Genomic DNA, 17,220 nt, shown 5'->3' on the forward strand with positions numbered 1-17,220 from the left:
ACCACTCGCATCACTGTGCCGCCCGACAGTGAAACTTGCAAGAGGAAAACAGGAGATGAAAAGTAGCGGAACTCAGGGCACTGCTTCTTCTTCAGCCTTGTGGCTAAATGTCTTGGCCAAGCCACTGCGCCATTAAAGTAAAAAAAAAAGATGACATTTTAATTCAAACCACCAAATTGGATATTGCGATTTTCCAGGGTTTTTTGTGTTCTAATTGCGTTCATTAAGTTCCCTCTTGAGCAAAACTAAGAAACCAATGCTCTCATGAAACAAAGGGAAGCAAACACTTGGGACAATATATGTCACTAGTACTGAATAATTGGTTCACAAGCAAGTGGGACCGGCAAAGCCAGGCCCCCTGCGTGTTTATAACCAAAAGACAATTGTTGGGCTATTAAAAAAAGTCTTTAGAAAAATGGTTGTTTAACAATAGATTTAGTTTACACACTTAAAGAAGATGAAGAAAGTCAATATTAACTTTCTGTTTAAGAAACACCTTTTAGTTTTCCAATAATACTTTCCATTTATTAAATATTCATTTATTTCTGTCATTACAGCCTATTTTGCTCAATGGTTCCCAAGCCGATTGACGTATTTACACCAAGGGTACAGATAAGATAGGTAAATACCTTGTGTTTGACGAACACCTTTAAGTTTTTCAATAACATATTGCATTTATTAATTAATAATTTCTTACTATATTAGCAACTAATATCTTCAATACCTCAGGAGAGCAGCAAGCTAACATATATCAGGTCAGGCTTAAATCAATATAACTTGCTTGAGTTTACAAACTTAAAGGTTAAAAAAATGCAATCACTCTTTTGTTAGGATTCAGCAGCTGTTTCTGGCCATCATAAAAAATGTCAACTCTGTACGGTGCACGGTGTGGATCTGTCAGCTCTTTCTGGCCACCATGTCAACTCTCTACGATGCAGGGTTTGGACAAAAGTAGTGGGAGAATGTTAATATAAATCATCCGCCCATCTATAAATCATCTATTCCTGTTCTCCAAAATACTTTTCTCCCCCTGCCGATGAAAGACATAATGGCGCTGGACAGGCAGACCAAAGATGGCTTTCATCATTTTCAAATGTCATTCTGGGGTGATTTTCCGCCAGCAAGTTTGCAGGTGCGCATACACGCCAACCAACCTGTACATCACGCTTTATAAGGATTAGAGAATAGCTAAAGCGTGATTTATGGATTAGGAGAAGTTTCATAACTTCCGCCGCGACAGAAAAAAAAAGTGTTCCGGGGAGCACCGTTGGCGGAAAGTGACAATTCATGTAAAAACAATAATTCATAGATCAACTCTGCTTTCATAATAACAAATCAAAGTTGATTTTATAAATTTATAGAAGGTGAAGAAATTCAATCCCTCGTCTATTAAGATCCGACAGCCATTTCTGTCCATGATAAAAAGCTTCAACTCTATATTGCACGGTTTGGCATACAAAAAGAGAAGCCATCCATCATACACCCATAAATCACACTTTGAAAAGGATTATACACAAGAAATAAATAAATAAACAAGAAGCACAAAACAGCAGTGTGCATAGAAAAAACTGCTTTTAAATGGCACCATAGGAAATGGTGATATTTACAGATATATAGAAGACGCATTCGTACAAAGAACTATTGTAGTTTAATAAAAGCTGAAAATAAAAAATTAGTTAATTTTGTATTCACCCAACATCTCGCATATGAACAATGCATATGAAGGTCCTTCTCATAGATCAAATTTCCTATGAAAGAATTTAGTACAGTAAAGTAATGTAGTTCACCAAAGAAAACACTTCCACATGTTAATTTACCATTGTGTTTTTAGTCAAAGCCCAATCACAATAACCAATCATGAAGTCCAACGGTATTTCCGTGTGCCTTTGGCTACTCTTTATCCCAATCTTTCATAGATGTTCCCATCATGTAGTCATCACTCAGGACAGTCCAAGCTGGTTTTTCCACCACCTCAGGAGTCTATAGTGATGCACAAAACAGAATTACTTTCAACAATGAGTCATATTAATGCAAGGCTACCAAATGTTAAGAATCTTCCGTAGTTTCCTACGAATGTTTATAGCAAATTAGAAAATCAGCATTTTCTATTAATACTAAAGAAATTGTAAAAAAAAAAAAAAAAAAAATATCTGGCAAAACAAAGGACTTTGGTGAGAACATTCATTAGTGCATGACGGAGGACGAAGTGCCTGGAAAAAAGTGACCGCTGCCATCTGCACAACAGAGAAAGTTTTATAAATCTGCATTGAAATATGTAAAAGAAATATTTCCAATGAAGGACAAGTTGCTCAAACATGCCGAGTTAGCTGATCACATCATCATCAAAAAAAGTTCCTTCACAAGTGTAAGTGCAAATTGAGTTAGGAGGGACGAGCGAGATGGGAATTAGAGATTGGATTACTTTATTCATCCCATATTCAGGAAATTTCGTTGTCGCAGTAGCAAGAGGGTGAGGATGCGGAATTAGGAAATGCAGTTTATACATAAATAGATAGGTAATAAGTTAATAAATACATGAGTAAATATATAAATACATAACTGTGTTGCTGATATATGTATATACATCTATATCAGGGGTGGCCAACCAGTCAGAGACCAAGAGCCACATTTTTTACTGTGGTACCGCAAAGAGCCACATTTTTTACTGTTTTACCGCAAAGAGCCACATCATACACATACCTTTGCTCAGCCAGATTTATTGTAAATGTCACACACCAGCATAGTAATGACATAAATTGACTGCTACAGCACTAACAGCACAGGCCAGTCATTATCAACAATGAACATTGTGTGCACTGTCTCACACAGACAAACTCTCAGTTCAACCAAGTCCACAAACAAAAATATAATAATTTACAATAGCGTTTTTCTTTTGCTATGCATGTTACTTAGTGGGACTTCTGGCATAAAATTAGAGCCTATTTTTGCGCAACCTTTCGCTCCTTGTGAGCTCTCATTTATTATGAATGGCTTTTAAGTAGCGCGCCCACCACGTGGTGTACGCCTTACTCTCCTATTGGCTGCTCCCGGCTGAGCACTCTCGCCTTGGTCTGCCTCGCAGGGGGTGTGGCTTTTTCAGCCGACGCTCGATCTTTGGGATACTTTGTGTGTGCGCGACGCTGTTCATTGTCGCTTCTGGTTCACGGGAGCTCTCCCACTCTGTTAAAAACGTTTACTTAAATGACCTTGCTCCTACTGGGAAACTTTGAGGTATTTTCATCCCGAGCACATGCGCATTGGACGAAAATACCGTATTGAACTCAAGCGAAGCGCACACGCAAATAAAAATAAAACACAAATACAAACTTTGATATGGACGTAAGAGCCGCATGAAACCGGGCAGAGAGCCGCATGCGGCTCGCGAGCCGCGGGTTGGCCACCCCTGATCTATATAGATATAGAGAAATAGAGATATATATATATATAGAGAGAGAGATAGAGAGAGAAATAGAGATATATATATATAGAGAGAGAGATAGAGAGAGAAATAGAGATAGAGAGAAATAGAGATATATAGAGAGAAATAGAGATATAGAGAGAGATATATAGAGATAGAGAGAGATAGAGAGTTAGATAGAGAGATAGAGATGAAGAGAGAGATAGAGATAGCTGCCCCGCCCGAATAATGCCTGGAGGGGAAACGCCGCAGACCACCCCATCCGAATGGTACCTGGAAAGGCGACGCCGCGGGCCACCCCACTCGGAATGGTACCTGCAGGGCCAATGCCGCTGGCCACCCCACCCCGCATGGTACCTGCAGGGCCAATGCCGCGGACCACCCCACCCCGCATGGTATCTGGTGGGGCTACGCCACGGGCCACCCCAAATTGTAACTGGAAGGGCAACACCGCAGGCCGCCGTGAACGGTCGCAGGCAGTCCCCTCCTCAAAGGAAGATTGAAGATTGGTGGCAAGCAGCCCCACCCTGGGAGCAAAATGGATTGCAGGCAGCCTTGCTCTGGAAGCAGGATGGGGTTCAAGGTCCACATTGCCGCCGTCTAGTGGAACAGGCGCTCGCTGAGCAGGACGCCAACAGATTAACCAGCCATGGACCTTCCCCAAAATCTGAATTGTCTGATTGCAAAGTAAAAGCATGGTTGACGGAGGGCTATTATATGAACCTGATGTTCTGGTAGAGAGCACAGGTGGGATAGCTTGAGAGGGGGGAGATGACAGTTAGTTAGCAGGTGGGTTAACAGGCTGTTAACGGCGTGAGCATATTCCCAGTCCATATCTTGGTCGGACCATTGTCAAATTTTCATGGATGGCGAGTTGGGTGCACTAACAAAAATTTAATAAAATGAGGCAAGGATCTCAAAGAATAACAAAGACTTCAAAATAAAATAACAAAATCTGACTGGACGGGGAGGGCGTGGGAAAACAAAGATCACAGGACATGAGCATGTGTGTGACGTGACATATGCAGATGATCCCACAAGGACTGACAAACACAAGGTTTAAATAGAAAGACATGGATTGACCAGACAATATGTAACACCTGGGTCACACGAGGCAGCAAGCAGGAAATACACCAATTCCTGGGAAACGACAGGTAAACTCAATGGCTAAACACAGGGACAGGTCACAGAGGGGACTGAAAAACAACCACATTCTCTTCAAAAATAAGAGATGCAATACTGAGCCCACCAAACCAAATACGCTCAACGCCTAAGGTGCGCTAAGATAGCTATACCGCAACATAGGAGCAATTTGGGAGAACAGTACCTCTTTCCCAACGAGAGATATCACTTTCCACGTCCCAAGAGCTACGATGTACAATGGTTCCTCGACATGCGAGCAATTCGAGATACGAGGGCAAATATTTATCTTGAGATACGAGAAATGTGTTGATATACGAGCAGACAGGTGGTCGGATGTTTGGTCACTGGTCTTTTGGTCCCCGTTGGTCGCTGGTCTTTTGGTCGCCGTTAGGGTTAGGGTTGTCAAATGTACTTAGATATTAAACCATAACCCTAACGGCTACCAAAAGACCGGCGACCAAAAGACCAGCTGCCAAAAGACCAGCAACCAAATGTCCGGTCACGGAGCAGACAGCGGATGTGAGATGCTGCTCATTAGCACATCATGAGCACTGTCTCTCTCTCTCCCCGCAACGCCCTCATGTAATGTCTCTGGTCACATCTCCCTCTTTGTAATGTCTCTGCGAGCACTAGGCTGAGCGATGTATTTTTTCAGTGTGGAAATTGAACCCAGGCCGCCCGCACCATAGTCAGGCGGAAGGCAGTCTCGTTATACCAAATATAACAACCAATCCATGGGAGAAGCAAGTCCAATCTACGATCCATTGAACAGCATTTGATTAAGTTTGTGGTGTCAATATTTTTCGATAAAAAGGGTTACAATTGTCTCGTAGTGTACTACTAGTTCTACTGGTAGTACTTGATTTCATGATACCATATTTTCACGACTATAAGGCGCACCGCATTATAAGGCACACCCTCAATGAATGACATTTTTCATATATAAGGCGCACTGTATTATAAGGCACTGTATAATAAGGCGCACTGTATTATAAGGCGCACTGTATTATAAGGCGCACTGTATTATAAGGCGCACCGTCTATTTGGGAGAAAATGTAAGACTATTAATTGCACCTTATAGTAGTTAAAATACGGTAGTTGCTATTGACTTCCAGGTATGAAGCACTCACTACACAGTCACCTCTAGAGCCAGCCATTGTTGATGTTTTGGATTTTTTTGTATAAAATCTTGCAGTGGGGGAGGAGCTATATGATGGAAGATTTTGTAAACTGAGATGGCATCTGCATATTTAACAGTATTGTCACTTCAGGCGTTTGTTTTTTTAATATCCGACAGTGGTGGTCTTTCATTTTTGTTTTTTTGTTTGTTTTTTCCCATATATAAGGCGCACTGGATTATAAGGCGCACTGTCTATTTTGGAGAAAATTTAAGACTTTCAAGTGCGCCTTATAGTCGTGAAACCACAGTATTTTATGTATTATTTGTCCGTTTGATTTTACTTTCTTTGAGAGAAATTAGGCGTTTGGTGCGAGTATATTTTGGACAAAACATCGACAAACATTTTAAAATTTCAACAACAATAGGGCGATATGAGGACTAGATCATTGGTCTACGTGCTTGATTTAATCTCAACAGACTTTGTGAAATTGAATCTGGGACAGCTGGCGCCAACTGTTACGAATCAACTTGGTTTCAAATAACCCAAAGAAGGTGTGGCAGGAAATACGACATATTACCAATTACGATGACAATAATGTCTGTTAACGCAGATGCCTCACTAGCAAAGGAAATGAAGTGATTCTTTGCCCAATTTGAGACTGACAAATTCTCAGTCTCAACAATTCCATCACCACCCTGCAGCAGTACACTGGAGCTTCAGGCACATGAAGTGAGACAGGTACTGCGGACTGTGAACACCAGGAAGGCTGCTGGTTCTGAGAGATGAGGTCAACAAACTGTATTCATAGCGTTTGGTGAACAATCGTACATTCAACACCACAAAAATAAATAAATAACCCTGGACTTTCACAAACGCAACATGGATCTGGCCCCACTCATCAAATGTGTTTGCGTAGACAGGGTCCAGTCCTTCAAATTCCTGTGGGTCCAAGTCACGGACAAGTTCTCCTGGTCTACAAACACCACGACAGTAGTGAAGAAGGCCCAGGGTACTCAGGAGGAACAACTTGGACACTAAGCTCCTGGTAACCTTCTATAGCGCCACTGTGGAGAGCATCCTGCATCACAGTGTGGTACACTGGAAGCACGGCAGCAGACAAAAAGGCCATGCACTGCCTCGAAGATCGTCGGCTCATCTCTTCCCTCACTCGAAGACATTGATACCTCAGCAGAGCCAGGAACAATGTCAGAGAACCATACCACCCTGGTCACAACCTTTTCCAGTTGCTGCCCTGTGGCAGACGCTACAGGACTCACAAAGTACGGACAAATAGCTTTATTTTTGGATAAATGCAACGAGGTCAGCCTACTGTCCGGAATTAGATTGGATCTCAACTTCCACATTACTCCCCTTTGTCGTCCAGCTAACCTAGCCGGCCAAAATGCTCTAATTTAGAAAAAGGCTGATAGCTTACGCCATAAGATCGCCTGGGGCTCATATTTCTCTTAAAAAAAAAAATCCCCTTCGCTAATGCTTTCAGTCATCCAATTCGCGAGCAAGTTTTATTTTCAAATAAGCACCGCAGCCAAAAGGTCAGGGCTCGCATCGCTGACAACTCACAGCCACTCGCAGCCCCCAAGGAAGCTCTATTTGCAGATAAAAATGATTACCTCCGCCGGCCTTTTTTTCTTCAGTGCCAAGTCCTCTGTCTACCACCATATTCCTAGTGTCAAGCAGAAGACACTGGGGAGTGGCTTACGAGTTTTAGCGTGGATTTTAATTTATATGAGCTAATATTTTCCATACGAAATCCACGATAGTGATGCCACGAAAGTAGAAGGCGCAAAGTAAAAAAAAAAAAAGATCGCAGTAATGCTAGCGGCTGAGAAAGGAGACTTCCACAACAGTGGAAAAGATCGAAGTAGGACGTGGTTGTGGAGTGGTGAGTTAATGTAAAAAATAAAAAAATAAAAATTAAACAACATTTTTAAAAAGGACACTTACGTTGTTTTCTTTCTTGATCGTGACTTTGCTGTCACCTTCCGTTTTCCTTAATACATCAATGAAGTCTTTTTTGGAAACTGAGGAAAGTATTTTTGCCTTCTTCCTCTCAGAGCCACCAGCCTCCTTCGCCTTCGTATCTAGTTTCTTCTGGTGATTTCTGACTGCATTGAATAGCTGCACAACTCCTCTGTGGAAAATAGACAAAATGATAAATTGCATTCACATGAAATATGCAAGAACACACCTCGTTGCAATTCTCTGTAGGGCTTTTTCTGTTTCACGGTCTTTCATATAATCAGGTTTCTCTCTGCACATCATCTCCAATGTTCGTTTTTTGTCATCCTGGGGAAAAGGAAAAGCAAAAACAAATGATACTTTGATGTAAATCAAATCCCATTATTGCCAATACAATAAGATTTAAAGCTTCATCAGGAAGTGCACAAAGAACTACCATATTTTCTTTCATATTAGTCGCTTCCACGTGTAAGCAATACCCTTAAAATTGCCTTAAAAATGGTTGAATTTTACAATTTCTGCCGTATATATCACCCCCTGATACACAATTTTTACCTCCATATTTATGGATTTAAAAGAGAGCAAACGTGTTACTTTGAAAGGAAAATCTTAGTCACCGCACGTGATTTCTGAGACACTGCTTGAATCGAAAAGGATTGTTTGCCGGATTGCACATGCATCAGGGGTGTTGTCTGAAGGCAGGCAAATTCAAAAAGGGAAGTCACGTGAGCAGTAAAACCAGGAAGTGTGTCCATAGCGATCTACTATTCACCAAGTCTTGGGTGCAATAATAGCATGAGATACACCTTACGCAGGTACCAAGACTGATATTTTAAACGATCGACCAGAAGACCTTCGATCAGCCTTAACAACTATTAGGATGTGATGACATTGTAAACACTACAAACATCACGGCTACTCACGAGTGGCCAGTCAGGAAACGTTCAAGCTCCCTCTTTTCTCAAGGTGGCTCAGTGCAGAGTGGAGTGGGGATGTTATTCCATCTTCAGTGGACCTGTTCGGTCGGGATGAAAACTGATGTGGGTCGTGGATGAGGGGAAGACAGGCTTTGATGCATTCGAGTAGCGTTTTTTTTAAAGCACTGTGATGATTGGTGTGAGTGCTACAGGGCGAAAGTCATCCAGATTGTTTGTGTGTGACTTCTGGGCACTAGGGTGATGCTTGTTCTAGTAACATTTTGAAAATGTCAGTGGGACTGATGCTAGTTGGTCAGTACATGCTTTGAGTACTTTCCCTGGTATTCCATCTGGTCCCGTCGACTTTCCTGGGGTTGACGGCATGGAGCTAACAGCCCACATCCACTACCTACATGGTGAGTGTTTGTGATTTCAGAGCTTGGTTTGGAATGTATTGGAGGTGGGGTGGCCGAGTGCTTAGCTTGGGACTTAAAGCAGGCAAAAAAGCGATTTCGCTTTTCTGCCAGTGCCCCAGCTAAGCCCACAGGGATCGTAGCACAGCCTTTGTAGTTGGTGAGGGACTGTGTGCTCTGCCAGATTGTTAAGAGATTTTTGATTTGCCTTTCTATCATCCCTCTGTCGTCTACTTTGACAGCCTGGATGCCTCTGCTGACATTTTATTGGTCCTTTGGAGTATGATTCAATAAATATGAGACAAATTATTAATGAATTTTTTTAAATCATGATAATGAACATATGTAAATATATATAAATGTGAGATTGTAGCCAAAGGCTAAACTTCAGCTTTAGTCCCTTATGTAGGTTGAAGTTAAACAATTGATGATTTTCCTTAAGATCTTCCTTTTAAAGCAACACACGTGTACTCCCCATTAAATCCTTGAATATGGAGGTGAAAATTGGGAATCAGGGCGGCGGCTTATAAGCGACAAATTGTTAATTTCAAACATTTCAAGGACATTTTCAGGGTACGACTTTTACTGACTGGGGTGTCTGCAGGTTGGAACAAGTGCAATTCTAAATTATTTTAGACCATTGTGAGTTAAATATAAGACCTTCACACAGTATTGAAAATAAGAAAAAACACCCAAATTGCATTCAACTTACATTTTTTTTCCATTGAAACAAAGACTACAACACGCAACATTTTCAGAGAGATAGAGAGAGATAGAGAGATAGAGAAATCCTGCAAAATCCTAGCAAAATCCTGTCATTCTAGCCAGCAATCATTTTATCTGCATTTATCCATTGCTTGTTTTGTCCAACTACCATTCGTCTTGCATTATTCGACAACTATTTACACCTCGCGCCAATATCAAATGACGACCTACAGTCTTCCGCTTCTCGTCTAGTTTTATTGCACTTTCCAATAATGATTGTAAGATTTGACAAAGTCGCTTTGCAATTGCTTGTTCATTTTGTATCAGTTTTTGTGGGTATTGCAACATCATTGTAATAGAAACTTGACACTGATCAATCAAACGTTGCCCAAGGTTTGGTCACTGTCATAGAAACTATACCAGACACTGTTTTCCTATATAAAGACTCACCAGCTGTTCATTCGGAGAGAGTTGCAAGGACAACAAACCGTGAGCTGTTGACAACTCTTAGAGCTCTCTCCCCATCCCGCAGTCTGGTAATAAACACATTCCCTTTAAATTGATCTCACTCTTTCTTAACGTGCTCATGAAGCGGTTTTACAGACCTAACAGTGATAATAAGCCACCAAAAATCGGGACAGCGTGATGAATAGACGCAAGTGAAATATTTTTATAATGTATTTTACATCGATATTTTGCACTTTTACATTAGGTCTTAAATGACCCAAATGGGATTTTAGACTTAGTGGAAACCTCAGTATTTTAGACTTTTTTTTAAGCCTAAAATTGAATATGTATATTTTTAGACTTCGCAGACACCCTGTTGTACACACGGGCATCTTAAATATGGTATATCTTGCCTAATTCACAATGACTTCTTGATCTTGCTTTTCTGACCAACATGACTGCCTAAATGTCTTTTTTGCTTGTGTTTAGTTACCGGAGCCAGTATTGAGGTCAGTTTTTTTTCTGACATCAATTATTAGGTCAGTGTTTCATACAAGACTTATTGAGGAGCGCTTCTGACTATCAGGGTTAACTTAAGTGGCTACACACTACAATGCACTTCTCATCTCATCCATGCAGTGACAGGCATCTCACTGACCAAATTCATGGCATCGATGTGATATTTCACAAATTTTGACTTTTAATTACCGTGTTTTCACTACTATATGATGCATCGCATTGCAAGGTACACCCTCAATGAATTACAGTTGAAATCTTTCCAAATATAAAGCACACTGGATTATAAGGCACCCTATCTATTTTAGAGACGATTCAAGACTTAAGTGTGCCTTATAGTCGTGAAAATACGGTAATATTTTTGGCAAGAAGCTTACTGATAATGTTTCTAATGGAAAATTATGAACTCTGTTGCAGAAAACTTTGAACTATATGCAGTTGCACATTGAGCATGTCATTGGTTTTGATTAAAATGACACTTATGATTTCTACAGATTTTACGTTCAGATCTTAAAACATTGCATCGTCCAAACCGTTTCTCATTTTATTGATATTGATCTCACTTGGGCGGCAAACACCTCAGCACTTGTCAAGAAGGCGTACCAGAGCCTACATTTCCTGAGAGTACTCAGGAAGGAGCATCTGTCCACCAATGACCAGAGGGTTTTCAACATAGCCCAGATGTTCAACTGCCCCCTACCTACGCTGTCAAGCATCTACAAATCCTGATGCCTCAGAAGGGCACAAAGCATTAAAAAATACAATATACATCCCAGCTCCCACCACTTCAACCTGCTGCCCTTTGGGAGCTGCTACAGAGTCATAACAGCCAAGACAAACAGACTCAAGGACAGTTTCTTCCCAATAGCTGTCACAATTTTCAACTCATTGGACACCTAGTACCTAATCAAGACTTATTACTACCAATTAGAAAGTTCAAGATATAGGCGCGCTCGGGCGCAGCGGCTCATTGCTCTCCAGTTCGTTCGTTGAAAGGCAAGACACCCAATTTCACAACTTACTACAAACTGACCTTCGATATCCCAAAAACATCCGGAGACCTCCGGGATCTCCGAGGATATCCAACCCACCCAAAGTACGCCGTAGACGGCGAAGAGAAAGGTAGCAAAAGAGCGGATGCCGGGCGGCCATTGCGGCTAAGCTACGACAACAACCACTCCGAGCCCCGCTTCCTAGTATCTTTTTGACAAACGCCCGATCCATTACCCACAATTTTTGGCGTGGATCTGCCTTCTACAGGCGAATTGAGGGAGGGTAAGTAAGAAGACAGTGAGAGGTAAGTGATACATTTTAATCTTGTTAGCATCGGTGAGGCAACTTGCAGTCGCCGGATTGATGGCGCTCAAGAGGTGATGCGATGTTTCCATCGTGGCGGAGTGCTAACAAGTCTGAATATGTCAGTTAAGGGGTCTTGCCTTGGATGGCGGACCTGTGGAGAAGCACTATACAATTTCGTCATTCGCAGCTGAGGGTATGACTACAAGGCTTTTTGTCAAGTCAATGATGACGACAATGCCTATGTCTGATATAGAGGAATTATGCATTATGTTGATTACTTATTTATCTATTGCTATTTAGTGATTTTTTATCATTACATTATTTTGATTATCTACGGTTGTTTGTTGTTGCATCTATAGACTCGGCGAGTGTTGCGCTCATCAACAACTTGATGCTAAACTTCCCCAAAACCATGAAACTCATTCTGGACTTCAGACGTAACAAGCTTGCTGTGCTCTGCTGGCCTTACTAGGACTTTTTTAATTTTTTTCTTATTCAACGATCAACACTGTAAACTGGAAGAATTAGATAACAAGTGCATTGTGAATCGTCCAAGTTACAAGTTCTGACAAATGATTTTTCTTGTGTGACTTCATTGCATATGGATTTTTTCATGAATCGCCTTCACTCCGGATTTACTACGGAAATGGGACAAGGTTACTCCTGAAATGGGGTCGACTGAGGTTGGCAGCTCTGAAAAAAAGGAGATGCCTGCTCTTCGCGTTTGTTTAAACTCACAAATTTATCAGACCTGTGATGATGGACAAAACAGTTAAAATAAAGAAGGAAAAATACCTCCAAACCCAGTCAGTGCTGCGTTCAAATAGGAATTGTCTAAAAACAGCAGACGAAGTTCTATAGCTAGCTTTAGTAATGAGTCGTTCCAAAGTCAGCATAGGCAGCAGGCTGAACAGTTTGAGTCAAGACAACTATTAGAAAAATACTTTGCATCATCCGGTGCTATTTGTACAGCTGAAAGACAATTTTCTAATTAATACTATTTCTTTCTCATGACCCTCCAAGTAAAAGCCTCGTGTGAAGTAACTAAAAGAGAGATCACTCGCGTGTGTGTGTGTGCATGTGTATATACACATGAAATAAAGGGGAGTACCCATGACACGAGTATGGAGTGAACTCATCACTGATTTTGGAGGGGGCAGCTGATAACTGTCCCATTGCAAAAACTAAATAAGGCGTTGAAATGAAGCATATATGCAGAAAGTCTTTTCGTCTAAACATCAAACAAACGACTCAATAGGGAGCTGCGGCAGGTCAATGATGTTAGCCGAGTTTGTCAGCACCTAACAATTTACACTTGTCAGTTATGCATGTTCAAAAAAATGGGGATATTGCAGTGTAACAGTAATCATTACCCCTTATCAAAGGTGTCAAATAAGCTCAAGAAAAAGCAAAATATAATGACAATGACCCAAGAGCTGAAGTTGAAAGGGGATATCCTCCTTGCGGTACCTTGGTCAGGTTTTTTTTTCTTTACTGCTTCTTTAATATTTACCTTTTCCTTCCTCTCCAACCGCTCCTGTTTTTCCTTTGCTTTCACCTTGTCCAATTCCTTGTTTTTCACTAAGATTGTGGTTTTGTTCTTGAAGGTTTGTTTCCCCAATATTTTTGCCATTGCCTCTGCCCAGCCAGCGTTGCTATTGCATTTTTCGACGTCCACCTCCTCCTGACCTCTATTTTCATCCTCTGCATCGTCTCCGTCGGATTCTACACAAGGTGACCTTTGATAATCGCTTGCTTCGGAGTTATTTAATTCACTGATGTTTCTCAAAGGAGATTCTGCATCACCTGCGAATTAATAAACGTAGTAAACCATCTAACAACAGCTCGTTGACTAGTCACAACAGCCTCATTTCTACGCGGATTTAAAAGTAATGTGTAAAAGTATACAACAATGTAATGCTTAATTCAATTATAATAGATGAATGATTAAAAATAACTCACCAATAACGCCCATGATGCCCACACGTGTTAGCGGTTTATCCGGTGGCAATCACTCTTGACTGAGCCCTTATGTATTACGACTTCCGCAATAAACCGGAAGCAACATTTTGTCAAATTCTCTATTCCACGTTCTATGATGATTACAGATTCAGACCACGAAGACATTTCATATATTCATCTCAAGTGTCTTAATTCTTAATTGCAATTTTTATAATCCCCTGAAACAATGAAGGCTCCCTGGGGTCTACATACTGTTTGCCACCGTGTATCCTATATTAAGCTAGATACCTTTAAAATGCAACAGTTAAGTAAGTGTGAAATAAACTTCCCGAATCTCTGTAAATTAGATACAATTTCATTTTAATTTCAAAATCCAATCCCAATTAATCGAGGATCTTATGGTACATATATACAAATATATATGGCTGTTGGGGGATGACACTTATCTTTATTGGCTTGCAACGCCCATGGGCATCTATACCTTGTTTATATGATGTCCATACATAACCACTTGTAGACATCAACTTGGAGGCATTCGTAAGGCATTAACACCCCATGACCCAAACTCTTCCACTGAATGCATTTTTATTTTCTCTTTGATATTTATGATAATTGGGACACGAGGAGTGTAAAACAAAGAATTATCTTTTTACATGATGTCGTTTTTGAGAAAAAATATGTCCACATCATAAGTGGACGCCAGGCACTTGTAGTTAAAAAAAACTACATTGTAGTCTTGTGACAACCAAAAATGTGATGTCCACACGTAGACGGCAGGTCCTAGGAGGCTAAGACATTCAGATTTCTTAAAGCAGTGGGGTTATCGGGTTAATAAAAAAATGTTCTAACTTAGAACATTATTTTTTCTCCTTCTATTAACCTTAGAATCTAAGCCAAGGGTTCCTAACTCCAGTCCCCAAAGGCCCCTATCTAGTCTGTTTTCCATGTCTCCCTCCAAAAATACACCTGAATAAAATAATCAAGATTTTTATCAAGTGTCTGGACAGCTTACTGATCATCAGAGTTGATCATTTGATTCTGGTGTGTTAATGGAGGGAGTCATGGAAAACTGACTGTAACCAGAGTTAAGCACCCCTGTTATAAGCTGTTACTGATTACTTTTGTAATCTTTTCATGTCTTTTTTAAACCTTTTGTTTAAGTTAATTTATTGTGTAGTTACTTTTAGTCTGACTTGAACAATTTTATTTTTAGGTGCTATTACTACATTTACGGCTAAATGTTTTTGCTACTCTCCTTAAGACAGGGTTAAATGAATGAATGGTGTGAATGATTCCAACCCTCAATAAGTATTTTATGTCTCTAAAACTTTTACTGCAGCTACTGCTGCGACACATAAAAATAATCAATAATAACCTCAAAAATGTTAATATTATTTCAGAAAATAGACATTTAATTCAAGAAAAAAATATTTTTATTGATACACAAAATCAACCCCCCTTTTTTTCCTCAAGAGGATTTCAATTATTTTGTTGTACAGATTACATATGCGTTTCAGGTCCATCAAGAAGTTCTTTTCTAACGGCATCAAAGCTAATGCTGAAAGTCGAGTCTGTCTTGTTGTATGTCTGGCATACGGTTTGATTCTATTTAGGGCTGAAAATGTCAAATTCGACAGAAGCAGTGCACACAGGGATGGTCACTGCCAAACACACTAATGTGTACAGCTGCTCTCACTCAGATTTTTCTGCTGAAGGAAATCAAGTAGATCAGTGGGAGATTTTCCTGCAAAATCTTCGATGGCATACATTACAATCAGTTCTGTTCTTAGCCGAGGAAGATCGAAAAGTGTTCCGTGGTTCTGCGTTAAGGTGGAGAAGGCTGCATGTGGGAAAATTTCCGGGTATTCCCGAAACATCTGCGAGTAGAGGAGGGAGAGAAACATCAGTCTTTCGTGGTCTTGAAATCTGGTCCGCGCCTGGCAAATAATATTGTCCAGAATCCTGTCGTGAAGTTGTTGGTAGTGCGCACGAGAAACTTGCGCTTGACCTCTTTGTGCGCTTGGAACACCCACACTGCGTTCGGTGGCTTTGTCGATTTCCTCATATCGGCTCCTCTCGCGTTCGCGTCACAAAACTCCTTTACTCTTGCAAGAAAAAACTGTACATCCAGTTTGTTGTTCTGTAGTATTGAAAACAGCACGCCTGAATGCTCATAAATGCCATTAAATGTGTGATGAGAAAAACAAAATTCAAAATCATCCAGACGTTCTTTAAATCCATCAGCACACCGCACAGACCCCTCGTCGTTCTGTTCATGATGCTCCAGGATGTGATGGCACAGTTCCTTTAGAGCATCTCTCTTCTCAAATACCGTATTGACCACTCTGGATGCGTACTGCCACTGTGTTGGTGCAACACGAGGCAGACGCCGCTGGCAGATTTCGTCCAGCAGCTGTGTGCGCCAAGGTGATCTCGAAAACATGCAGCAAAGCCATTCAGGTGAGTCAAAAATATCTTGCATTCCTTAAGCTTTGAGGCCCCCTGAGTCAGTATTAAATTGAGCCAATGTGCATAGCAGTGTATGAATAAAGCTCACGGTGCTCTGTCCTTATTTTAGCCTGCACCCCATTTAATCCAGAAGACATGACCGCTGCACGGTCACAACACTGTGCCACAACCTTACCCAGACATTCATTTTCCACCAAAATTGAATGATGAGACCTGCAATGTCAAAATGACACAGTATCTAAAACTTTTTAAGATTTCCCTATTTTTCTTTACCTTTTCGCTGTGGCGCCCCGTTTCCACACGCACTTGCTCCTTGAATTGTAACTCCACTCAGGTTTCTCCAAAGGTTTTGGAGAGCAACGTTGCTTGTAAGTGTCCGGCAGAGCTTTGGTGTCTCGTCGCTGCTTTAGTTAAACAAGTCAAATTTGCAAATCCAGTGTTGCTACAAACACCATGTCGATCGGTGTCAAATAACAAGCACTTTCAGCAATACAATTTGCAGTGTTCCTCGGAACCCGTGAGCCAGGGATAACGCACGTAGTTAGCGAACTGAAAGTGGCCGACAAACCCTTTTTGTTTTTTTAACAGGCTATATAATATAAGACTCAGATATTTCTTAGGCAACCAGAGAAGGCCCTGACGGCACACCACTGCTTGGAGCCATATGTGGCTCTTTCAATGGGTGCACTAACCTGTGAGGTAAATTATGGAAATCACTGGTGAGAGAGCTGAGTCCCTAATGCACTAATGAGAACGTCACTGTGGCTTTGACACTACCTCTACCAGCACTTTAATCTTAATTCTGTTTTTTATTACTCTTCTGCATGCAT

General features: G+C 40.9%; 1 protein-coding gene across 1 annotated transcript; it reads right to left on the reverse strand.

Moving 5' to 3' along the window:
• Positions 1-1,555: 1,555 nt before the first annotated feature.
• On the reverse strand, positions 1,556-13,990 carry LOC144193134 (RRP15-like protein). Its single transcript, XM_077711949.1, has 5 exons — positions 13,922-13,990; positions 13,473-13,765; positions 7,892-7,989; positions 7,648-7,834; positions 1,556-1,980 (listed from the first exon to the last, which is right to left on the reverse strand). Exons 1-5 carry the CDS (start codon positions 13,932-13,934, stop codon positions 1,891-1,893), a joined length of 681 nt encoding a protein of 226 aa, XP_077568075.1. The 5' UTR covers positions 13,935-13,990; the 3' UTR covers positions 1,556-1,890.
• Positions 13,991-17,220: the final 3,230 nt, after the last annotated feature.

Source organism: Stigmatopora nigra, unplaced genomic scaffold (assembly GCF_051989575.1).
Source record: "Stigmatopora nigra isolate UIUO_SnigA unplaced genomic scaffold, RoL_Snig_1.1 HiC_scaffold_87, whole genome shotgun sequence".
Classification (NCBI taxonomy): domain Eukaryota; kingdom Metazoa; phylum Chordata; class Actinopteri; order Syngnathiformes; family Syngnathidae; genus Stigmatopora; species Stigmatopora nigra.